General features: G+C 35.5%; 1 protein-coding gene across 2 annotated transcripts in view; it reads right to left on the reverse strand.

Moving 5' to 3' along the window:
- Positions 1-27612, reverse strand: part of LOC149804716 (ESF1 homolog) — a 70022-nt gene that overhangs the window by 27087 nt on the left and 15323 nt on the right. For both annotated transcript variants that reach the window (XM_089943398.1, XM_089943406.1), the window contains exons 4-9: positions 26856-27022; positions 19608-19722; positions 17104-17263; positions 12250-12367; positions 10477-10609; positions 1714-1881 (exon numbers count right to left, since the gene is read on the reverse strand). In XM_089943398.1, the coding sequence (XP_089799524.1) occupies positions 1714-1881; positions 10477-10609; positions 12250-12367; positions 17104-17263; positions 19608-19722; positions 26856-27022 (861 nt within the window). The remainder of the gene's footprint in view (positions 1-1713; positions 1882-10476; positions 10610-12249; positions 12368-17103; positions 17264-19607; positions 19723-26855; positions 27023-27612) is intronic.

Consider the following 27612-nt stretch of genomic DNA (forward strand, 5'->3'; position numbering starts at 1 on the left):
CATTGCATGCTTTAGCAAAGCGGGCCATCAGGCGCTGAAGCTCAGCTTCTGTGTGGGTGGCTAGAGCAGCATTGTCTGCGAAGAGCATGTCCCTGATGGTTACTTCACGCACTTTGCTCTTTGCCTTCAGTTGTGCCAGGTTGAACAGTCTGCCGTCTGATCGTGTGTGCAGGTAAATCCCTTCTGTGGACGTCCCAAAGGCATCCTAGGCAATGTGGAAAATAACATAGTGCTAGGCATCCTAGGCAATGTGGAAAATAACATAGTGCTAGGCATCCTAGGCAATGTGGAAAATAACATAGTGCTAGGCATCCTAATCAATGTGGAAGATAACATAGGCTTTGTATATAACTGCCAATATCCTTAAGCAAGAAAATATGTGAAATAAACTGTTATCTTATTATGGAGAAAAGAAGAAAAATAACAATCCATTTTTTAAATTTGTGTATTATCCTAATGCATGGAAATATCTTTTCTCCTTTCTACACAAGCAACATTATTCAAGACTGTCTAAAAAGTGAGTGGTTGGCATGTCAGCTTATGAAGGTAAATTGATACAGGTATCAAAATTATAATAGGCAAAGAAAAGTTTGGAGCATATAGTTATTTACTATTGGCACCAATTATCTTCTTTCCAAGACAATATATATATATATAGATGGGATGGACAGATATCAGGCACCTTGGTTTTGCACTACCTGATACAAACTGATCTGGCCAGGTAGTTCCCCGTTGGGTATCAGAACCTGGCAAAATGTCCCTACCTATCCATCCCATATAAAATATATTAGGAAAGGACAGGTACCAGGCACAGGTTTTGCACTACCTGGAAAAAACTAATCTGATTGAGTAGTTCCCTACTGGGTAAACAGCAAAATTTCCCTACATGTCCATCCTTAATATAATATATATTCTATCTGCTCTATCTTCCCTGGCTTTTAATGGAGACTTACTCCATCTGTTGGATCTGTTTTATCTTCCATAGTTCAATGGCTATTTCTGCACTGCTGACCTTGGTCAAAGCTTCTGAAGAACAGCATCATAAAATAGTTCTTGATAAATGCTTACATACCATGTCTAATAAAAACCTGACCATAAATATAGCCTTAGACTGTTCAAAAACTCAACCAATCAAATGCATTGTCAACCCATTAGTATATGTGGATGTCGCTCATAACTGAATTCATGTGAGATCTTGATAATATAAGGTTACATAGCAAGTCTGATCCAAATCAGATTAGAAATATGGCCTCTAGAATGTCCTTGACCTCTGTCAATCAAATTCGCATCAACTCGTTAATATATAAGGATATCTGCCATAATCAAACTCATCTGTAACAAGATTACATATCAAATCTAATTTTAAAAAATGTAATCAGAAATAAACCTCTAGAATGACTGCTAATGGATGATGCAGGATGGATGACTGGCCATCTCATATGTTCACCAGGTCTTTGAGCAGGTTTGCTACAACTGTACATGATCACCGGAGCATAACATGTATGTCATGGTTGCTTACGTTTGGCATGGTAGTGCAATACACCTCTGACTGAATAAATAAACAAGTTTGATGAATGTATCTGCAACAGTGTCCTTGAAAATGACCTAAACACAAAGCTGCATATTTGCAGAAACTTCTGTTAATGTTTGTGCAGGCTAGTGAAAAACAAAAACAACCCCACAAAAAAACTTAAAGCATAACACAGTCTATACCTGGTTCCCATGTGATCTCCAGCTCTGCATCACCATGTTTGGATGCCTTTTTCTCCTCTCTTTCCTGTATTTCTTGTACCAGGGATTTATATTTCTGGATCATCTTCTCCTCCCCCTCCTCCCCTTCACTCTCTTCATCATCTTCCACTAGAAGTTGTTTGTAGTCAGCTGCAATGATTCAGACAATAATTTTTGTAGTCCTAGAGTCTAGACCTAAAAAACGGACCTAAGTTTGCCCCTTAGTGAAGCACAATCTAGCACCTATTTTTGGCAATGCTTAAGTCTCAGTATTACATTTCAGTACAATACCCTCAGCATCTGATAGCTTTGATGCCAAATATGCATTGATATTGGTGTACCTTTATTATAAGTCATCAACATTTTCATCTTCCTCACTGTCAAATTTTTATAGACAGTTACTCATCAATGATCTGGTTTCTAAATATTGAGACTTAAATTCATTAGTTTATCATGGAAAATTTAGCTTGCATAAAAACTCCGTATATTTTCCCTTAAAGCATGTTGCTCCACAAGTTTGCTGTTCCAATATTTAAAGCAGCAGACATTATATTGGTATTCCAGAAAAGAAGCTGAAAGTTTAAAAGGAGGGTTTGGCCCCCCTCCCCTCAATGGTGTCTCCATGGGGCAGCGAAAATTGTGTCAGCTGCAAAAGATAATTTTATTTGTTTATGGTTATCTTTTTCTAGTCTTCTTGTTTTAAATCGCATGGTTTCAATGTTCTAAGGTGGCATATCCAGTAAGATTCCTTTTCTTTCCTAGTTTTGGGGATTCCAGTTGGGGTTGTGAGCAACTGCAATAAGTGTTATATCAATGAAAGTGTGGCCAGGGGAGGAGAAGTGTAGCCTTCACTATGTCAGAGAAACTGAAAAGCTACACAAAAGGATCAACCTTTATAGATCTGATTGGATGACAAAGAAGCTGTACAGAAGCCCAGTTGCAGAACATTTCTCCTCCCCTGGCTACACTTTCAGCGATATAACACTTATTGCAATTGGTAATTCTCTAAATTTGCTTAATAGCCTATGACTACTATAATAATGAAATATCCGGGATATAATTTGCACTTACATAAATTTACATAAAATAACAGATATCGTTATGGTTCATCAATTTATAGGTCAATACAAATATTTTCCAGTATCAGCTACAAGCTGAAATAAACTAGTTGAAACATAATAAAGTTAAAAAGTTGAACTCCTGTAGAAACAGCCATGTAAAGTTTCGCAAACATAACTGTTTTTTTGTTTTATTTGTTTGTCTTGTCTATGTTTTGTATTTGTCTTTGAAAAAGAGTCAAAAGCGCTCAGGCTAGCTAGACATTAGTTTTGCACTGTTCGTTGCCAGTTTATTGCATTTATATATATATATATATATATATATGTATATATATATATATATATATATATATATATATATATATATATATATATATATATATATATATATATATAATACATCCATCATGTGACAGTCTTTGTAATATCAAGAACTACTTTATGATGCTGTTGTTTAGAGGCTTTGACCAAGGTCAACAATGCAGAAATAGCCATGGAACTATGGAAAATATAACAGTTGGAGTATGTTTGTATGAATGGCCATGAAAGATATAAGACAAGTAGTAGGTCTCCATTAATAGCCACAGAAGAAAGAGCAGATGGAATAAGTGTCCATTAATAGCCACGGAAGATACAGCAGATGGAATAGGTCACTCTCCATCCATGACGATGGAAGATATAGCTGACGGAGTAGGTACCCATTAATAGCCACTGAACAAATAGTATATGGAGTAGGTTTCCATTAACAGCCATGGAACAAATAACATATGGAGTAGGTGTCCATTAACAGCCATGGAACAAATAACATATGGAATTTTTATCCATTAAAAGCCATGGAACAAATAAGATATGGAGCAGGTCTCCATTAATATCCATGGAAGATATAGCAGATGAAACAAGTCTCCATTAATGACGATGGAAGATATAGCTGACGGAATAGGTATCCATTAATAACCATGCGACGAATAGCATATGGAGTAGGTATCCATTAATAGCCATTGAACAAATAGCATATGGAGTAGGTATCCATTAACAGGCATTGAACAAATAGCATATGGAGTAGGTATCCATTAACAGCCATGGAACAAATAGCATATGGAGTAGATATCCATTAATAGCCATTGAACAAATAGCATTTAGAATAGGTATCCATTAATAGCAAATGAAAAAATAGCATATGGAGTAGGTATCCATTAACAGCCATTGAACAAATAGCATATGGAGTAGGTATCCATTAACAGCCATGGAACAAATAACATGGAGTAGGTCTAAATTAACAGCCTTGGAAGATACAACAGCTGAAATAGGTCTTAATTGTCACAGAAAATATAGTAGTGCCAATGGTTACAAGGTCTGTCATTTATACTTATACTACCACAATGACATTAATAAATACAACTAAACTTGCATTCATGTCCCATATTTTACTCTCTGGTTTGAGATTCAAGATTAAGCTAATATATTCATGCAAAGTGGAGTGACCACAACAGAAGAAAATGAGGATAGGAAATTTATGGCATTTAAAGTGGCAATATTATCAAAGGATGCCAGACAAAAATTAACCTTGCCAACATCTAGTATTATGAATAGACCAACTATCAGCACAGGACTGCCAAACAACAAAAATCATATTGTAAGCTATCTAGCATCAAACAACAAAAATACTTTTTTCTGCTATCTAGCTCTATGTACTGACCAAGCATAGTACAAGACTCTCAAACAGCAAGAAATTTCACTGTCCATTATCTAGTATCAGTGATTTAGAGCAGAGTTTTGACATACCTGACTTTTGTCATTTTTTTAAAAGATATTTACTTTGATTTGAGTTCATGGCCTAATCATATTTAGAATTTAGAATGTTCTAGAAGCAACCTTGTTTACAATTTAATGGAATTTTCAATTTAAAATTACACATATCCTGGGCATTTTATTATGTGAAAGGTCAAGTGAAATTAGTATATATATATATATATATATATATATATATATATATATACACACACACACACAGTGACCCTGCTATAAATAACACGGTAGCTGGGAGCCATAGATCCCATGTTATAAGCAACCAGGTCAGTTAGCTGAAGAAAATGATGCATGTACCCAAAAATATTTGTGGCATGTGGGTGGTGGTTTAGGTAATAAATGCAAGAACAAAAATGTGTGCTTCATTGGCACAGTTACCATCTTAAATCAATACATATAAAATGAAAATACACATGTAGCAAAAACAGAGATTACATATAAAATATTTTACTTTATTCAGAGAACCACGCATTGGCTAATATACATGTATACTGTATATATATATACACATGTCTAATGTACAGCATGTGTCACGGAATTGTATAAATCCTTTTATTTATTAAATACATGTACTTGGGTTTCACTTTTTGCGCACAATGATACCTGAGGGTGAGTTATGTATATTGTTCAATATTTTGAAACAATGAGTTTGGTTCATCCTATGTCACACATGCGAAGTGCTTTCAATGGAAAAAATGAATACTTCCAGTGCACAGACAATGCATGGCTGCATCGTCTGTGTATAAATGCCTCGCCATAAGACTAAAATCTTCACATTACGGAACGTCTTGTCAGTGAGCGGTCTACTTTAAGGACTTGCACATATTCAGCTGTAGAGCTGATCAGAGTCGACATAGAGCTGTAGAGCTAACCAAAGAAGTTGACCATAGCCGCTGTAAAGCTGAACAATAGCAGCCGTAAAGCTGAGTGAACAGAGTTGCTGATCAAATTGCAGGTGATCGGGCATTACTGACCGATTGGTGAGTGCTGATTGATTGATTGACAAAGGCATTGAATGGTGGTCGGTGATTGCCTGGAATACTGACTGTCTGATTGACCAGTGACTGGTAGCCAAGTGTGCTTGTGATGGATTGTGTAACTCCATACAAGTAATCTTTAAGTCATGGGCTGATTTTGGGGTTTGTAATACCCAGTGTTTTGGGACTGAAAAGATATTTTGTATATCTGTCCCTTTGTTTTCATCATTTTATAATTTGAGTAAAATACCTCATTTTTCACTATCTGAGTGAATTCATTTTTACTATTAAAGTCTTCATTTTTTTTGTCATGTGAAATTAGTGAATCATTCACCCTTTTACTTGTAGTGTGTAAGGTTATTTATTTGTATTTTCATTTGTTGCATTATTAGGTTCACGCAAATTATGTTAATTTCTCAACTATCTGGATCTTATACACACACGTATTCATCTGAATTCTTTTCTCATTCAAGTTATTCATCATTAATCATTGTATTTGTATCACCATCAAAAGTGCTCTGTATGAATGCAAATCTTTATGAGCAAAGGGAAGCATTAATTGGTCTTTTTGATACTCTGTTAAGAAAGGTTAGACCTGCTTTGATAGTGAAATAAAAAATGCAAGCTTGGCTGGGAGAAAGATATCTTTGATGGCTTCCTGTACAATTTGAAACGATTCTGTGCTTGGATCAGACACACATCCTATTATCACATTATATCTTTTAACAGGTTCAAGCAAATCCAGAATTCTCTGTGTAACTTTCACATTTTCCAGCCATCTATGTTTACAAACCTGTAAAGGCAAGGTTGACGTATCTGTCACGTTAACAAAATCATCTCTTCTTGCAGGAGTATCACAAAACAATATGTCAAATGTTTTCAAAATTGTATCCAGTTTCCAGTCTGTAGCATCCATGGCAGCCTTACAAGCCCCATAGACTTTGTGAAGTCCACAGCTTCCTGCATTTAACAACTGGATACAGTGGTTGGTTTCCAATGAAAGTTTGACTTTTTAATGAAAAGACCAATTGACATTAGGCCCATCCATAATGTTCCTTATGTTTAGCTTCTGTGTGGAATCATCGAATGCTTTCAGATGCAGAGAATGACCAAGGAACCTTGATGCAAAAAATCATGTTGTTATCATGTCTTGGCCTCAATATCCATTTGTTTCTTCTGAAGTGATTTATTCATACTTTCATCGAAAATGATGACAAAATTATCTGGCCTCACCTTTTCTTCCAACAATGATGTGAACTAAGGTTCTAACCCAAGGCAGCAACATAGTTTGTTTTCCTGTCTGAAAGCCCAAAGGACTTTGCAATCTTGCTGTCAACATAGCTTGTTTTCCTGTCTGAAAACCCAAAGTGCTTTGCAATCTTGCTGTCAACACAGCTTGTTTTCCTGTCTGAAAGCCCAAAGTGCTTTGCAATCTTGCTGTCAACATAGTTTGTTTTCCTGTCTAAATGCCCAAAGTGCTTTGCAATCTTGCTGCCAACATAGTTTGTTTTCCTGTCTGAAAACCAAAAGCGCTTTGCAATTTTGCTGTCAACATAGTTTGTTTTCTTGTCTGAAAGTCCAAAGTGCTTTGCAATCTTGCTGTAAACATAGTTTGTTTTTCTGTCTGAAAACCCAAAGTGCTTTGCAATCTTGAGGTCAACATAGTTTGTTTTCCTGTCTGAAAGTCCAAAGTGCTTTTCAATCTTACTGACAGTAAACATTTACTGGAGTGTCTGATTGATTCCAGAATTTGAGGAAAAACTATTATGCGAGTTGATGGTGTGCAAAGACCACATTATTTCTGCCTTAAATGTTTGAAACAAAACCAGACAAGGCCATTGGAGAAGGGGCTGAAAATGTTAAGTGTGAGTTCTGAATTTCAGGCTCAACAGTTAGTAGTTTGTTCTGAAACAAGCTCAATTTAATATTATAGCTCTTGCTAACATTGTTTTTTTTTGTTTTGGGGGGTAAGACTTGACAGAACACTTTTTCAATAATTCCAACTGTGACAATGAGATCCTGATAACGGTTTTAGAATTTTAAAATGAAACCCTGCAATAAACCTGTCTGAAACCCACCTATGAATATTAAATTCATGAGAAAAAAAAATTAAAATGAATGTGGGCTTGTGTAGTGGCATCGTTATTAAAACCTCCACCCACCCCCATAAAAAAAAAAACAAAGACATTTATTTTGTGTTTTTCTTATGTTAAACTGCGTATGGATATATTAAACTATTTCATATTAGATATATTACTAATATTTCTCTCAGCCTAGCTGGTGTCTATATTTTTTTAATTTATCTTGTTCATTACAATTATTGTCTATTTTCATTCAGTCCCAAAATAGAAATGGTTCAAACTACTTTCATGAATAAGATGATATACAGTTTTCTATTTTAAAGCTGACATAACTCTTTTGTCAAAAATGAGTTCATGCTAATGGCTTCTTGTTTTCCCATATCAGCAGCCATTATGTGAGCTTGGTGTTTTTTCCAGCTGCATGAGATTGTAAAGCACTCTCCCCCATAGCATGCAAATCAACATCTTTCTGACATAATTTGCATTTTGCAAAGCTGTTTAAGATCGCACTATGCAAAATTTATATATTTTTTTCGTCTAGCCACTGAAGTTGGAATCAGCAGCCAGACATTTTGAAGTGTACAAATGATCCAAATTTAAACTGTGAATACATCCAGGCTTCGAAAAATCAGAAGTTCAAAACATACAAATGCACAGTGGCATGTTGTGGAAATTTTCGATCTGGAACAAACGTAGCGAGATCAGGATTATTTTTTAAATTTTTTTATATAGTTTTCTTTTTTATTGAAATCTGTAAAATGAAAAATATTAATTCAAGAAAATCAAGGCTTTTCAAGATACCCAGAAAATATTTTGAATTTTTAAGGTGTTTTCAAGGCCTTGAGGGACAAATTCATTTTTCAAGGCTTTTCAAGGCCCACTACGGACCCTACTAGCATGTATGAAAATCAAGGCTTTTCAAGGTACCCAGAAAATATTTTGAATTTTTAAGGTGTTTTCAAGGCCTTGAGGGACAAATTCATTTTTCAAGGCTTTTCAAGGCCCACTACGGACCCTACTAGCATGTATGAAAATCAAGGCTTTTCAAGGTACCCAGAAAATATTTTGAATTTTTAAGGTGTTTTCAAGGCCTTGAGGGACAAATTCATTTTTCAAGGCTTTTCAAGGCCCACTACGGACCCTACTAGCATGTATGAAAATCAAGGCTTTTCAAGGTACCCAGAAAATATTTTGAATTTTTAAGGTGTTTTCAAGGCCTTGAGGGACAAATTCATTTTTCAAGGCTTTTCAAGGCCCACTACGGACCCTACTAGCAAGTATGAATCTGTCATTCATCCAGCTCTAATTCAGGCATATTTGTTTGCTATAATCTTACCGGAGAAAAGGTAAAAGGTATGAAAAGTGGAATTTCCATCTTAATATTTAAGTGCTATTATAATACCCTCATCATGTTTGTAAGATTTACACAATTTGCTTTACGCCTAAAATGACTGAAACATAATAATGCTACTATATTCCCATCAGTGAAAGAGCCATTGTCAATTATTCATTCCAGATGGCTACCAAATTGATTGGTTATCATCTCTACTACCAGATTTATTGGTTATCATCTCTACTACCAAATTGATTGGTTATCATCTCTACTACCAAATTGGTTAGTTATCATCTCTACTACCAAATTGATTGGTTATCATCTCTACTACCAAACTGATTGGTTATCATCTCTACTACCAAATTTATTGGTTATCATCTCTACTTGGCTTTTGTTTTTACTCTTTGTCTCCTGTATATAAGATAGATATATTTAGTATAAAAAAATGATAATTACTGATGTCATTAGAAATCTCTGTTTGGGAATATAGGCTAGAATCCTAACATTAATTTAATTAGCAGCAATTTAAAATAATAATCAAAGGTGTTACAACTGGCTAAAAGCTATCTAACTGGAAGGGCTATCAAAGATTTCATTTTACAAAATTAATAAAATGAAACATAATAAAATTTAAAAAAATAATTAAGAAGTAAACAGAATGGAACATAAGTCATTTTGTTCTCTGAGTGGTACTAACTACCTTCAATGGCTCATGGACTGCCAAAATGTAGAAAAAAACACACAATAAAAATGACCCATGAACTATATTCTACTCAATTTGGCAAGCACCTATCGTTTGTCACCCTTATGGATTGATGACATTGATTCTGTAAAGCAATTTCTAATTTTGCATAGATGAATCCTGCAGGTACTACAATGTCATGTAATCATAAAATCTCTAATGAAATTGTAGCCAATAATGAACAGAATACCTAGAGTAGATTTCCATTAAAACACTAAGCACAGGTTAGCATGACTGAAATCAATAAGCATTCTAGCCACCAAGAGTTCTGCTTGTGGGTATGCCAAGTTTTTATTTGCACACATTGTAAATTTTACCTCTGTAGCTATATGAAAAAAACCTAATTAGATATCTATATTTCCCTTCTTAACATATTGCAGAAACACAAAAGAGGATTAGAGACCAAATGGCTGGCTGTGGAATGTTAATGCTCTTATTTAAATGCAAGTATCTGTGCAAGCGCGGCTACTCGGATTGGTACATTTTATTATGAATTCTAGCATCCAATGAGTAAAATTTCTTTGGTGATAAGAACAGGACCCTTGTCCGACACCAAAATTTAACTATCATTAAAATGGTCATTTTTAACCATGCAATGACAAAAATGTACAGACAAAAATGAATGAGCTGACACTAGTATAAATGTTGTCTCCCTTTATCCCCAAATATATCATCATGCTAAATGGTTCACTTGACACTATTCATCCTTAATAGAAACTAAACAGATAAAGTGTACAGAACATCTTACACTGCTCTTCATCATCTGAACTGGAGGCTAGGTATGCCTGAAAGTCATCCTCTTTTAGCTCTTTCATATCATTGAACTTCTGCATCATCAGACTGACACGCTCTCTATCTGTCTCGTCCCAAGTCAAATCCACCTGGATTGGACAACACAAGTCAATTACACACAGCAGTGTCAACTTATGTTTTTACCTTAATAATTACAGAAATGTGACAAGTATTAATTAATATCTAGAAGTGTGTAATTTAGTAACCAAAAATGTACACCAAAAGCCTCATTCAAATGTTTCTGTGACCTAGAAATGTTATCCAGTGTGAAGACAATATCTTTCAAGGATGCTAGGTATAACATTATGTATACAACATGTCAAAAATCTATTTGGTCATGAACTAAATAAAAGAACATAATGTACAACAATACAATGTGAAAAGTTGATGACAACGAGATTCTCTATTCATATGGAAGTGATACCACCATAGATATATATGATCATCTAGCATGAACAAACCAGAGAGATAAGGTTAAAGCACAAATGTACCCATCGTCAGTGAAACATTAAATGTGGAGATGCATGAATCTAGATATAACAGTATGTGCACAAAACCTTTTTTGGTCATGTCCACAAACCTAAAGCCAGTAAAATGTGAAAGGTACTTTACAGTGAACTTCTTCTGTTGCAAAGGTGAGGTACTAACAGAGATGCCATGATGACTCTAGCTTGAAGAAAACTTCAGAAAAAACTTCAAACACACAAATGTTTCAAAAGTCATTGAAGTAGGAAACATGGGTCATTGTGACCAACCTTTGTGATGATGGGTATAGTATATGTCAAGATGCATTCCCTCACCATGTTTCATGATTCAAGGAATAACGTTATTTACACAAAGAGCAAAAAAACCAAAAGACAAAAACAAATATTTGATGAAGTAAGCTTGGGAATATACTAGAGGAATAGTGAGCAATTTAATCATGTAAATACACTCCTACCCCTCCCACATACCACACCCACCCCATGATGGATATGAATCTATAGTAAAGAAAAGTGCATAACTCTTGCGAATATAGCAGGAGTATAATGCTTTTTCAACACACTTATCTTCTTCTGATGAACACGTATGTGCAAAAGAGGTTGTGTCATACGCTGCATTAATAACCCCAATAAAATTTGCGAGAGCAAAGTGATTTGTAGATATGTGCATGATCAGAAGAGTAGAAGGTTTGGGACAATCCATCAAAAAATGCAAAAATAGTTGTGTTAAGAAATGGTATCAGAAATGCAAGAAGACAAAAGGTGCAGTAACTTTAAAAGAAATTGTGGGAACAAAGTGATTTAGAGTCACTGACATAATATTGACCATTTTTTCCTGGTAAACTATTAAAAGCTGTGGGATCATTGGCACTGATGAGATTGTGTCATACACTGCTATAAGATAAATGGTCTTTAACTCAAGAAAACATTATTCCTGCAAAGTAATTTGCTGTAATGCACATCTTCAGGTCATGGCAATCACTGCAAGATTAGTTGCCCTGTCATATAATGAACAGGGCAAAAAGCGCAATAAAAGCTCTAACAAAAACAGTAGGAGCAAAGTGCTATGTAAATATACACATTTTCAAATGACAAACATAATAGTTACCAAGTTACTTGAAATTCCATTAAAACTATGTGTGACTGATTGGGATAGCAAGTGTCTGATGGAAGGATGAAAGGACAGACAGATGGAAAGACAAGAAAATTACTACACACAACCGAGGAGATGGTATAAAAAGGCATACCTTTGACTGTGCAAGCGCTGTTGTAAAAAACTGAGACGGTCTGTAAGTACTGGAATTAGGCATCTCTTTACATTCACTCTTTGGCTCCTGGTCAAAGGTCATATCTTGTGGGATGAATCTGCAAACAGAACACTGTTACTTATTGTAACTATGTAAAATTTGCAGCATGTACATAATGTTTAAATTCATATTTTTTGCCAATGAATCCTCATGTACTAACAGCATATATTTTGTTTTTAGTATTTTATTCCACATAAACATGCAAAAGTTATCATGAAGAGGACAGTCAAATAAAGTGGCCTACCCATCGTCTTTCCACAACAGCCAGCTCTGTGCTGGCAATGAATTTTAAAATATAAATTGAACTTTTGAGGGTGATTTTCATCAATCTATGTAAAAAAAATGTGGACACAGTTGAAGAAAAAACAAACAACCAGTGTTCATTATTTTCATTCTCTAGTGGAGACGCCTTTTACAAGAGACATACATCTGATATCATGTGTAGTAAGAGAAGAGATTATCTGATATCTACTTGTTTTAAGATCTTAAATAAAATTACATGTACCACATATGACCTAGGGAAATGCTTCAGGTAAATTTTCATTTTCAAAAGCCACCCCCCTCCTCCAGCTGTGATAGCAAACAACTGTTTGCAAACATTGAAGAAGTTTCATAGAGATCTGATTTGACCTTTAGTTATTTGTAGTTTATCAATTTTGTCCCATATTTAATGATATTTATCTGTGGGAAATGCTTGATAATAGTTGAAGGATCAAACTCTTAGTACATTTTATTATAGTGGGCAAAAACGAAATACAAGACATAGCATTCAAACACTCTATATATCTGTTAAACTTTAATATGTGAAAAACATTCCCCCTCACCACAAAAAACTTAATAATATTGTAGAAAAGTTTAGAAAATTGTTATAAATGATACACGCTCACAACAATATATGTTTTGTACTGAGTCAGAGAAAAGGAGTCTGATATAACACAGGGATATGTCATGGGCATTAGGTCAAGGTGTATTAATAAGCAATATCATAGGAATTTGATAAGACACAGGGATATTTTAAGGGCATTAGGCCAAGACCTATCAAAGGAGTTTGATATGACACAGGGATATGTTAAGGCATTAGGCCAAGGCATATCCATAAGCCATATCAAAGGAGTTTGATTTGACACAGGGATATGTCAAGGTGTATTCAAAAGCCATATCCAAGGAGTTTGATTTGACACAGGGATATGTCAAGGCATTAGGCCAAGTCATACTCGCAAGCCATGTCAAAAGAATTTTTTCCTCCTGACTTAGAACAAACATGTAAATGGTGCCACAACAACGATGCAATGACGCCTTATGAGGTTGACATCCCCCTCTAAGGCAAGAAACAATGCCCACATTTCCAAGTTGTTAATATCAAGTGTCAATTATTCCCTGGAAACCGAAGAATATACTCTTTGACTCCAGGTAACATATGGGGACACACCTCAAAACAGGGATGTCCCCACTTTGTAATATCGGCTAAAATGGATAACCATGATCTCACTTAGTGATAAAAACCTTGAAATATATATGTGTCTATTAATCTGTAGTCCAATATTCATAACAAATATCGCCAAATTAGTTAGGAACACAAGGAAACTGAATAAAAGGTTTCATGAAGATATTATGCATGCTTTGTTTTCATGGATAATAGATTCCAGCTGTTCTTCTGTGCTTGTATATTTTATCTCCTATTCAACTCTGAGCCATGCACATTTGGATAAGAAATACAAAGGAAAAAAATCAACATAGATTTTAGTTCATTCAAATGTGATTAGAAGCATAATAACGAACAGTCTACATGGTAACCAAAAAATAATACATTTCCTCCAATTAAAAATCCAACAAGGTAATGTTAAGACAAATAGGAAATAAAATGAAGCTTTGTAAGAACTTGAACATGGCAACAGTCATGATGCCAAAAAAATTTCAGTCATATTTAGTGTTTCTGGACATAACTTAAATATGCAAGCTTGCTGAAGTACAAGTAATGTAGAAAAAGACATGCATATAAGTTTTGTTTGACGCAAGAGTAAATTTTCAAGCATTTGTCATCCTTTCCTCCATTTAGTCAGTACTTTTTTCATAATCTCTACATATTTCCTGATTTCTCTCTCTCTTGCTCCCTATTTGATCTGTTCTTCCTGTCTGTCTTCCATCTTCCTTCTTGCTACCTTGTTTTCTTTCTGGCTGTAAGTCACTTATTTTGCCTTATTTCCAAGGAGTTGATGACAACAGTAGTTGTCAACTGGGAGATTCCATAACAAATCAGGCTACAAAAATATTTCCGCAATCAATCAATGATCACAAATACATGACTATAACTTCACAATTGCATGGCTTTCCCTTGTTTCCAGTTTGCACAGATTCTCCTTGTGTCCCATTTGCAAGGCTTCTCCATTAAGTGAAAAGCCAACAATAACACTGTTACATAAAAGTGGTCGCTTTACCAAGCAAATGAAACACTCGCACGAGTTCTGCTGGAATCCCTTGTTTTCCCCTATTTCCAAGGACTCTTAGACAACAGCCATCGTCAAACAGGAGTTCTCCTAACATGCCAAGACTTCAGATAATTTTCCTCTCAACAATCAATGACCACAAATATCACAGCTTCACAATTGCATGGCTTCTTGTTAGAATTATGTAGTCACAATTCTGAGCCACTGTTCATATGGGTGCTTCCATCAAACTATCTTTACAGCAACAGTAAAAGGCATCTCCCATTAAGGGGACAGCCACTTCTAAATTATTCCCTGGCACAAAATATTAGCTCCTGTTACAAAATATTTTATTTGTCTGACACAATCAATCAACATCTTTTGACTAAGACAGGGATGACTTGGCTACATACCCATTTAGGTGGCTCTGACCTGACATCAACTACGTAAATATTTCATCCCATCAATATTGTACACTATGACGTTTTGCCCTAGTTACTGGCTTATTAGGCTGAGAAAAGTCCCCACCAACGCTGACATAAACAACTAATCACTCAAATCTAACGTTATACACACGTCAATACAAATGGCACATTTCCTATATATTTTTAGGTACAAAAAAAAACCGTGTATTTTCATACACACGAACATTGTAAAGTATATACAATATGGGAATATTTTCATACAACAATGACAAGGTCCTTATAAAACATGGACATTTACACATGACTTACAAAAAAAGACTAGTTTTCTGTGGAAATTAGACATTTTTAAATAAATTGAAGAGATCTTACCATGCATTGGTTTATTAATGAAGGAGATTGCATTAAAGTGGCAAATTTTAGTACACAACGGTTAAAATTTGTTATTTTAAATTCTAAAATGTATTCTTGCCAATAAAATTATTTTAACTGAAGACTGGCCTCCAGACATCTGATTATTTCATTTTAGAAAAGAAATATATTCTGTATTTTCACACAATTCTGACAATTTAGTTTCTTCAAACTCCTGGAGGGACCAGAGTGTCCGAGTGGTCTAAAGCACTCATTGTTCCGGATCACTGCCGTTCACCTCTGTCTGCATAGGTTTGAGTCTCAGGCTCAGCTAACATGGGTATGTGAGAAAGCTTGCCAGTAGCTTCTCATGGGTCAGTGGTTCTTCCTGAGGTTTTCAAGGGTTCTTTCTCGACAAGTTATACTGACTGCCATGTATATCATATCTTGTGCCGAAAAATGGCGTTAAACTTGTTGTTGTTGTTGTTGTAGGGTTTAACGCCATTTTTCAGCACACGATAGACTATGCATGGCAGCCAGTATTAATGGTGGAGGAAGAACCTGGGAAAACTACCGGAAAGAACCACGTTACCCATGAGAAGCCACTGGCAAGCTTTCTCACATATCTGAGGACTCGAACCCACGCAGACAGAGGTGAGATGGCAGTGATCCGTAACAGATAGCGCTTTAGACCACTTGGCCACTCTGGGCCCTGGCGTTAAATTCTACAACAACAATTAAACTCCTGGATGTACATTTTTTTTACTGTATACAATTATATATAGATATACAGACATACACATCAAACATAATATAAATAGTTAGCTTATTTCAATTTAGTTTGTTAATATGGAAGAGAACTATAGGCATGAGATGATATTACTGCGTAATATTTTGATTAAATTGATACCTATTTAGAATCAAAATACATACTTATGGAATTTCCCCATTTGATTGATCATTTTTAACACTTCTTGTATATTTGCGTCCCCGTTCTGATAGCATAAATTCTGATATGTTTCTTGGAAATGAGCCACAACTTAATTGAAAATGACATGTCTATATCAATTGCATACAAAAAAATTTCTATCACCAACAAATAGTTGAAATAAAGATGTCCGAATTTTGATGGTAAAAATCACATATCCAGATTATGTAGGTTTTCCAGGAAAGTGTGTGTGTATGTGTGTGTGTGTGATCTCTCTGTAAAGATAGTTTCTCCATGTTTTATATATCATTTGTGCATAATCCAGGTCATGAAGAATTCTGAACATTATTTTGTACTTTCTTTATTATTTCCTTGAAAATGTATGTGTCCAAATTCCGCGGCACAATAAGGTTTTCTCAAGATCATAGAGAAAGTACTAAAATCTTGGAAAACTAAAGTGTGGGAACTTCCTGTGTTGCTGTTGCAACCCCCCCACCAAGCCAAAGCAAGAACTTGAAGACAAAAGCATTCATCAGTTCCATAGATGTTTGTTGTGTTGGGATTTTATTGTATTTCTGTGGTTTCCTTTGAAATGAATTTGAACTTATTAACTTGAATCTAGCACATAAAAATGATCCGTCTTTGAGGTAAATTATAAAAAAATGTATACCTAAGGTCTAACCGTGTGGAACTACACTCATACTCCATCCCATCACACTCCTCATAGATGGCATTGGCAGTGTTGGTAGAGTCACATTCTACAACTGCATAGTAATATTTAAGCCTGTTCAACTGGTACTGTCTCAGCTTCTCATCATGGTAGGAAGAACCTTGAAAAGACACTTAAATTACTGTAACATTTTTCAAACATGTAGGACTTCAATCTCTCTTGTGAATAATTTTACCAATCCTGCAGGCTCTTGCATAAATGCCAGGATTTATCAACCTAAATTTTAATGAGCTTTCACTCACCAGGAACAAAAGACAAGTTCTCCATTAACATGATATATTTTTAAAAGTATAGTGTCAGTTCATTGAGGATTCTCTATATACCATGCTTTAAGTGGGCCTTTTTCTCCATTTTCATTGACCTATTTACTATTTATAGAAAGTTTGATCCTGAATAAGACGCTAAAATCATGATCATGCTTTATTATGAGTAATGCTTCTGTCTCAAACTGCATTCATTATGATAATACTGAGCTCATATGTGGTTTCCAGTATGGATAAAAATGCCAGACAACAGAAGAAAAAAAGTGTTAAGGTGGAGGGCAAAACAAGACAGGATGAAAGTTTTTCCTGAGTATTTGAGCAAAGGTCTACAAACAACAAACCATATTATTAATATTCCTACATGATCAATTTCTACATACATAAATAATATCTAATGCCCCCAAAAATGAGTTTTATAAACAATAAGGAAATAAATGCTGAAAAAATTATGGTGCAATTCTGAAGTTTATGTGCAGCTACATTAACAAGAGTCCCTTGAAGGAACTGATGCTCTAATGACTTGAAAGAATTTCCAGAATTCAAGATAAGACCAGCTTCTTTTTCAAATGCTGGGTGTGGAATCTATCTCTCGTATTTCTGAGCAAATACAACATTTTCAAAATGAGCTATTGCTGTAAACATATTGGATGTATGATCAGCACCACTTTCATTAATGACCCACTAGACATCATATCATTTTGGTGAAAATTCCATGTGATCGACATCACTTTCATTAATGACCCACTAGACATCATATCATTTTGGTGAAAATCCCATGTGATCAACATCATTTTCATTAATGACCCACTAGACATCATATCATTTTGGTGAAAATCCCATGTGATCAACATCATTTTCATTAATGACCCACTAGACATCATATCATTTTGGTGAAAATCCCATGTGATCAGCACCACTTTCATTAATGACCCACTAGACATCATATCATTTTGGTGAAAATCCCATGTGATCGACATCACTTTCATTAATGACCCACTAGACATCATATCATTTTGGTGAAAATCCCATGTGATCGACATCACTTTCATTAATGACCCACTAGACATCATATCATTTTGCTGAAAATCCCATGTGATCGACATCACTTTCATTAATGACCCACTAGACATCATATCATTTTGCTGAAAATCCCATGTGATCGACATCATTTTCATTAATGACCCACTAGACATCATATCATTTTGGTGATAATCCCATGTGATCGACATCATTTTCATTTATGCCCAACTAAATACCATGAGAAGCTATAGGTGAAACCCCATATAAAAAAAGACTTTAAGACATGTAACATTAATGAAAAATTTTCAGAGAGTGGTGACACTGGATGTCAGATTGGCAACAATTACATTTAAACAAATATCATAAGATGTTTGATTATGAAAATGTTATGTTAATATGATTTTCTTTTTAGGGGTAGTGATAAGATAAAAGCTGCCATGAGAGCTACAATGGATATCAGATTGACACCATTTTCATTTAGATCTAACTAGATGCCACTAGACATCTTTTGGTGGAAACCTAATGTTGATTTGACCATCAATCTGGGATTAGTAGCAGTAACAAGATATTTAAGATGGTGGCCATAATGGTGGTCAGATTTGGCACCATTTCCATTTGAGACCAACTTGATACCAAAAAACAAGATTTTGAAGATGTCAAGATTGGGTGTTAAAATTTTCACTTAGGGGTAATTAGCCCTTGGGATGAATGTGTGTTTAAATTTTCAAGTCAGTCTTAAATGCAATATAGGACTAACAATAACAAAACTTTTGCTATAAGATGACAGTTGATTAACAACAGGCAATAGACAATAGGCTATTCCATACATTCTGATAGTAGAAATATGAATAAATCAGTTAAAACAAGACTGATTGTCTAAAGGCATTAGTCATATCACATCACTAAAACAAGACTGATTATCTAAAGGCATTAATCATATCACATCACTAAAACAAGACTGATTGTCTAAGGCATTAGTCATATCACATCAACTAAAGCAAGACTGATTGTCTAAAGGCATTAGTCATATCACATCACTGAAACAAGACTGATTGTCTAAAGGCATTAGTCATATCACATCACTAAAACAAGACTGATTGTCTAAAGGCATTAGTTATATCATCATATACAAACCTATCTTTCATCATTAAGAAGCGTTACCTTCTGCATCCTCAGTATTATGGGTGTGCAGAGTATCCTTGACCTCTACAAGTTCGATTGGACCTCTCCGCTCTTCCTCTTTCATCCTCTGTAGCCCAAACTCTGAGGGGTAGATCTGAAATTTTATATATATATATATATATATATATATATATATATATATATATATATATATATATATACACACACACACACACACACATACATACATACATACATATATACACACATACAGATATGTTTTTGATAACATTATATATATAATATATAATACAACTGGAATTCATTCACACAAGGTATTGTTCATAAGGATACAACTGAGTACTCAAAAGGGATATTTAACCAAATACATATATCTGTTAATTTTCTTTATTTAATATCAATTCTACAAGTTCATGCAATTTATACATGTTCAACTATTGTAATAAATATAAGATAAGCACTGATAACTGAATAATTTGAGAAAATGTACATCCCTGCAGTTATTTACCACATTAAATGTATCGCTTGAAATAATAAAGAAGCATGATTCAAAGTTTGTCTGGGTTCCAAACATTACCACTCCATCCCCTCTAGTGAATATTTATGTACATATCTACAGTATGAGGCATGCTGCTTCCATTAGGTATAATCTCTGAATGCTCTGCGAAAATACCTCATCAATTAAAAATAATAATCTTAAAGCAGAATTGTTTAATGGTAAAATGTTTTTTTTTAATAATACTTATCCAATCATAATATGTTAGGTGTGTACATCCACTAACTTGTAAATCCAGCACCCCACCCTCCAGATCTGGTATTAGAGAGGGAAAGGTATAGAGCTTGGGGTTCCACCTTTCCAAAAATTAATCTATCTGTGGATGACCCTGGCAGGTGCAAATTCAGCTGAAGACAGGTGTGAATGGATTATTCAGCATGAATTGGCTGATTCCACTGGGATAGTCAGTCCACTATGATGTGTCAGACTTGGACACTGCTGCATTGAGAAGGTTTTGAAGGCAAAGAATGGTTCATGCTGAGATCTGAAAACTCAGAGGGAATTTAAGTCACAATCAAGATGATATACAATACACATCTTTGAGGAATAGTTCAATACAAGAGGGTACTGAATTCCATAACCATGTAAACGAAGAGTTGAGTTGGGGTGAGATCAGTTTTGTTGCTTTTGACAAGGAATCCAAGGCAGAACTAGAACACTGACAATGATTTCATGTTTAGATACAGAGTGTAATTCATCTGCTGTTTCTGTATAATGTTGTCCAGGTATAAGAAGGCCATGGGCATGGAGTTGGCCCAGAGATATGACACAATACAGTCAATGATTCATCTGAAGATTCAGTCTGATGTTTAGGCCAAACATGAGTACGCAGAACTTGTATTTGTTTATGTAGACATGGATATGCAAGTCTTGAAATATGGGACTGATGGTGAAATTCTCCTCCTGAACAGAACTGAGAATTGACCTTAGTATCTCCATTCTGATGTGAGGATCCTGGATAAACTGAATGACTGAACTGAGATCTATAAAAGACAGAAGAGTGTGATTATACTGAAAAACCTTGAGTAAAATCCCACCACCATTTCCAATTGTAAAGTACTGACTCCTGCTTCAATTACCAACTTTGGGTCTCCTTGTCTTACACATCTCAGTCTGCTGAACTCAGAGATCATTGATTCTCATATGATGCCATTTCACAATGAATCCTGAAATCATCCCCTGGGCACGATATCTGAAAAGGGCAGCATGAATAGGTCATCAGTTTCTTTGAGATAGCAACTGGAAAAGGGAATGGTACAAAACAGGGCTTTGTCTCCTTGAGGTTGGTTCTTAGAAGGCTTTGAAAACTGAATTTTTAATGAGTGAAAGGACTTGGAGAAGGGTTTCCCTAAATGTTGCAGCATAAAAGGTTCATTCACATTTCTCTGGCCTAGACTTGGAAAGAAGTCTGGGGTCTGAGGAGTATTCTGTTTGGTGGCCAGGTTTAATAAGAAGATTGTGCTATAAATAGTATATTATGATGGTCCTTTAAGAGAGCCAAAGTTGTGACAATTGCAACCTTTTTCTTGCATGATCATGGAGCTGCTATATGAATGGCTAGCTTACATTGTGCAGATGTATTAACGATGCATGCGATTTGTGATACAGATTCCAGGCATGACTTATGGTAGGACTCACCACCAAAAGGTCCAGACTCTCTCTGGACTATTTTAGAATGGCCACAGAGACTAAGCTGAGCATGGAACCAACACTTACTATGTTTGGTATTAGTTGCTGTTTGTTGAGAAAGGTCTTCAGTCCTTTTGTACAGAGGTGGGTTTATTTGTTTCAGGTCTTGCCAAAGTCCAATCAGTGGTTGGGACCTCTATCTCACAGAATGATGAATGTTATTTGCAGACATCCTGACTAAAACTAAATGGTAGGTGGCACAGGGAAAAGAAAGGCCTGTTGATGCTGAGATCCTGGAGTTGTCTTTCCAAACAATGTATGACATATGTGACCCATCCTGACTGGGGAAACTGATTGAATGGCACTTGATCACCCTTGGTCAGGAGGTGGTCAACAGATGTTGGTTATTGTATGGAACATTGGATGGGGATCTGGTTGGCAAACAAGGACCATGCCATTGAGTTTGAATCTTTGATGTCTGATGAATGGGGTGATACTGATGCATTCTGTGATGTATGCAGTGCAAGCCATCTAAGTGGTGCAGTGAGCAAGGTTAGAAGTTCATCCTTTTTGTCATATAGTCATCTCTACAAATTCACTTGGACCATCTTCCATTGCACTTTGTTGGTACTGGACATCAGTGACTGGACTGTTGCCATACAAATACCAGGCCAAGTCTAACCATTAGTTCATAATGTATTATGATTGTCAGGAACACTATGCACATGGGGCAGAGTCTGGGGTGATAATGGCATATCCCTGATGTCTGGTGTTATCAAAGTTAAGAAACCAAGCATGGGTAACTAAAATCACCATACCCAGTCCTGGAAGTCCTGGTCATCTGGTAAGGCTGGCATCAAGCTAATTTGCAACTGGTTCAGTTCCACAGCAGCTGCTGTAGATCAGTACTGGCTATCGCAGACAAGATTGGTGTATCTAGTCACACCCTTGATGAGGGATGACAACACCAAAGTTGAAATATGACCTGTCTTGTGTTGGGTGATGGACCCTTGTACTGGGTGGGTATCACAGGAAAGATTATTGTAACCAGTATTCAGGAGTTCCATGTCTAGACTTCTGTATCATGTAAACATTGGTGCCAAAATTTGTGCAATAAGATAAAAGCCAGGCTGCTTAACTAGGGGTGAAAGTGGAACTGGAGATGTGTGAGAGGTTCATGAAAATGATGCAAGATTTTTCTTCTTCCTATCTGGTTCACGTTCTGTTTGCAGAGACTCCATCCAGAGAAAAGTGTTTATCGAGCATCTGTCAGCAGCAATACTAATAGAGTCCAAGTCTATTGTTTCTTAGTTGATTCATAGACCCAATGTGTTTCTTGAAGCAAATATTCACCCATCTGTCTATCCTCAATCCTTTTTTATTATAAACATTACACTTACTATCCATAATGCACAGTACATGTATATAGAAGTGGGTGAGAATCCTGTCAGTTAAAACTGCTCGCACATAACACTGCCAATTACAGATAGCAAAACAAGTCATACACAGGTATCGTTCAGTCAATGCAACAGTTCAGAAAAGTTCATAGCACTATATTCCAAACTGTATTTGAATCAAATTATGAATCAAGATAATTAAGAACAAGCCAGTATTGAAAACAGCTGCAAGTGCTGATGCAATTAAGAGGTGCTGACTAAATCATTGCATGACCGTGTCAACAAACGAGGAGATATATTAAGTATCACGAAAGAAAATTAAGCAAGGAAAAGGTAGAAAATAGATCGAGTAGACTTCCTGGCAGTAAGAGAGCTCCAATACTCCAATACTCAACCATAACACTGGAATGGTTCATTAAGAAATGGAATTTACAAGGTCTTCATAAAAGGTGTGGATACAGGTACAAGGGAGAAGTAATAACTGACTATAAAGGTATGAGATGCTAATCCCTATAACCATGGTGATGCTACTTTTGTCTCACTTTACTTTTAGTAAAAACAGGTTTCCTGCAATATTTAAAAAATGTAATTCCATAACTTTTCAAAACTTTTCTAAGACCTTTTTACCATTTCAAGAGTACCTAATATGCAAATTTGTGACCTCTAATACTTACCTAACATGTAATTTTAACACAAAAGCATCAAATTTGTTATTTATTTTAATTCAGTTGCAATCCTCCTCTTTCAAGTGCATCAAGTACAATGATTTGAATGGCAGTAAGCTTCCCAGATGTTGTCTGACTGTGAAGTTTCAGGGGAGCCCACTCTAACAAATCCATTATGATCAAAGTTATGTAGGTCAGTAAAACTTTTGTGTTAGTGAATGAAAATTCAACCAGATAACACAAAATAACCAAACTCCAAGATCTGAACAAAATTTTGAAAGACTTAACAAAAATTTCAATACTTCTTAAGGCCCTTGACATGCTTTTCTGTAATTTACAACATTTCCAGCATTTCCATGACTGCAGGAACCATGTAAAAAAGACAATTTAGCAACAATATTAAATGACCTTTTTAGGTTGAGGGTCTGTATTTGTGAGCTAGTGGATGTACTCATTTAACATATTCTGATCAGGAAAACATATTCAAAGAAAGAAAAAAGTGGTTTCATATATTTCAGCCAAATATATAATTCCATTAATGTTTGATCAAATTACAGCAGATGATGCAAAGCATCATTGACAGTCATGTAAAACTGTCACAATTTTATCAGAGGTTTATTAATAATTTTCTGCAAAGTATTATGGGTATGACTGGTACCCTGTCATATCTGGTCTGACAACACAATTAACAGATTCTAAGTTGAGTAGTATAATCCAATCACTCATAATGGTTTTGGTAGAAACTGCCAACAAAACTTGTAGAAACTTACATCAGTTGTGCATTGGCTTAGCTGATGATAAAGTCATCATCTAATGTAAATTTTACTTTGAAAAATATCAGAATTTCCTTACCTGACCAAAATAAATGTATGATTTAATAAGTTCAGTAATTATTATTGCAAATTTGATAAAGTACTTTTTTAGAACATTCTGGGGGTTGTGGGGAGAGATGTTGTTGTAGGGTTTAATGCCATTTTTCAGCACATGATAGGCTATACATGGTGGCCAGTATTAATGGTGGATGAAGAACCCGGGAAAAACCTGGAAAGAACCACCGACCCACGAGAAGCTACTGGCAAGCTTTCTCACATATCCACATTGGCCGAATCCAAGACTTGAACCCACGCAGACAGAGATGAGATGGCAGTGATCCATAATGGAGAGAGCTTTAGACCAATCGTGAGCCCTGTGGGGAGAGTAGCTACTTGGTCAAATATACAACAATAGTTTTGCTTTGAACAATACTGACATCTGTTTAACATATCAAAATTAAATTAGAACATGTGCTGGTAAGGTCAGTAATTCTTTTTCTTATTGTGGGATATTTCATGACTGGGGTGGGGGAGGTAGGGCGGGGTGAGGAGGTATTTACGTGAAAATTTGTGCTGCATACTAAATAACCCCCAAAATATAAACCCTACAATTAAAAGTCTCTATCTCACACAGTGTAATAGATGTGTGATATTTTGTTTCCTAAGTGTATGGACAGTAAGAAATCCTTATATATTTCTATGAATATACTGATATTCATGAATCTATGAATACCATGAATACCATCTATATTCCAAGCCTACTGAAATTGAAACATGTAGATGCTGTGCAAATATTTTAATATATGCCTAGTGGTCAGTGACATTGCAAGAATAAAAAAGGAATCCCTATTAAAATAACAATTAATGACTGACCTGAAATGTCATCATGTGGCACAGGCACCACTTTTTTGTCAGTGATGTTGTTATTGTTGTTGTTATAGGGTTTAACGCCATTTTTCAGCACACGATAGGCTATACATGGTGGCCAGTATTAATGGTGGAGGAAGAACCTGGAAAAACCCCGGAAAGAACCACTGACCCATGAGAAGCTACCGGCAAGCTTTCTCACATATCCACACTGGCCAAGCCCGAGACTCGAACCCATGCAGACAGAGGTGAGATGGCAGCGATCCGTGACGAAAAGCGCTTTAGACCACTCGGCCACTCGGGGCCCCTTCTGTCAGTGATAGAAATCAATGTGGTCAACAATTTTAAAGTTTTCAGCTATTAAATTTTGTGGTAAATTTTCATCGATTCAGACAAGTGGTCATATCATCACCATCTTACATTAAGAGTACATCAAGTACCTCACAAATCCAGCCCTTGCAAGCCAAGAAAGATGTTCAAAACATCTTTCAGCTAAGTTTTGCAACAAAGCGTTAAAAAAAGTTATTTGCTTGCAAGGATAGAAGTCTCATGAGATTGGCAATCAGATTTCCCCTGTCCTATGTAAAGATCTGACAGCAAATGTTCTGCTAAACTTTAAACTGCTAATGGAAATACAGCTTTCATAAATCTGAGAGTGAATCAGATTGTTCAGCAAAGACTGTTTCTTTTTAGTCATACTGCTTAGTCTCCCAAATGCTAAGATATAAGACTTCATCTGATTTGCTGATAAAATTTGAGATTATGGTAATAACATGAACCTTAAGCAATCACTCTCAGATCTTCACATAGGATAGTGGAGATCTGATTTTAATCATATTAATAAGAGTGCTTTCCCTTTGGAAAGAAGGACTGGTACCCAAATCCCATACAATGTTAGTTACTGCCTGGCTGCATGTACTTTCTTAAGGAATCAACTTGCAGCTTTTCATCAGTTTTGATAATCTTGGGAGAGCTAGATTTGCAAAGTTGTGGATATACTCCTAACGTATTATGACCAGTTTTCATCTGTATGAAGAAGAAAGACTCGTGCATATATATAGCAGAGATGCACGGTTCCATGAAAGACATGTTTAAGCATAAGATTGATTTATGTCATATGTTGGATCACTGGCTATTCCCACCATACCTGAACACATGGCAAGAGTTTCAATGAAATGCTGACAAATACAATTGATTGAGTCTTTACTTCATTGTCAAGAGAAAAACAATAAAATGATAGATACATTTTTTCCTCAGTATTTACAACAACAGTAGTTAGAAAGTTAATATCTTTAATAAAAGCTGGAATATATTGCTGTTGTTATCTTTCTGCGTACTACCTTGACTGAGTATATGATGCCATTAGGTGGCTTGAAGGAATTCAACAAGACATAGATGTCCATGGCCTTGACCCTATCCCAGTCCATGTTACACACAGCAAGCCTGCTGCTGACCATTGCTGTTGCTGGGGCATCCCTGTCCATCTCACCCCAGCAATGGTCAATATCTGTAAAGAAACAGAACAATATAAAGCTGAGTCAATTATGCCATCAAGAAAACATAAACATATTGAAACATTACACCACGGAACTAACTGCCCATAGTTAAACAGCACACACGGTAATTTAGTGCATTCAAGCACTGTATTATGCAATCAAATTACTGGCTGCTGACTACAATCCATTCACTCAGTGTATCAAAGATATAATTTGTTTCAAACAATAACTTAAACTGACTGCCAGTTTTTAAAATGACTCACTCTGCTATGATGATCTGTCTTTAATATTAAATGATTCAATTTCAACTCTTCTAAATCTACAGAAAAACAAATTAAAGCAAGTGTCTTGTCATATATAAAATATCAGACATGAATGCATGGCTTGTTTGTAGTAAATTGCCATTCACTGTATATCTTAAATCAACTGATGCCATACTGCTTTCCCTCTTTCAGGTGGAGATTATTTATCATTTATCCATTTTTTATTTACAAGCCTTTTTATCACCATCCCTCAGTGTATTATAGAGTCTTATGTCATTTTCATACTTTCTGACTCTTGTTTGATGGCCTTTCATTTACATTTGTCTATGCTTAAAATG

This window comes from Sinohyriopsis cumingii, chromosome 2 (assembly GCF_028554795.1).
Source record: "Sinohyriopsis cumingii isolate HCF-2022 chromosome 2, ASM2855479v2, whole genome shotgun sequence".
NCBI lineage: Eukaryota > Metazoa > Mollusca > Bivalvia > Unionida > Unionidae > Sinohyriopsis > Sinohyriopsis cumingii.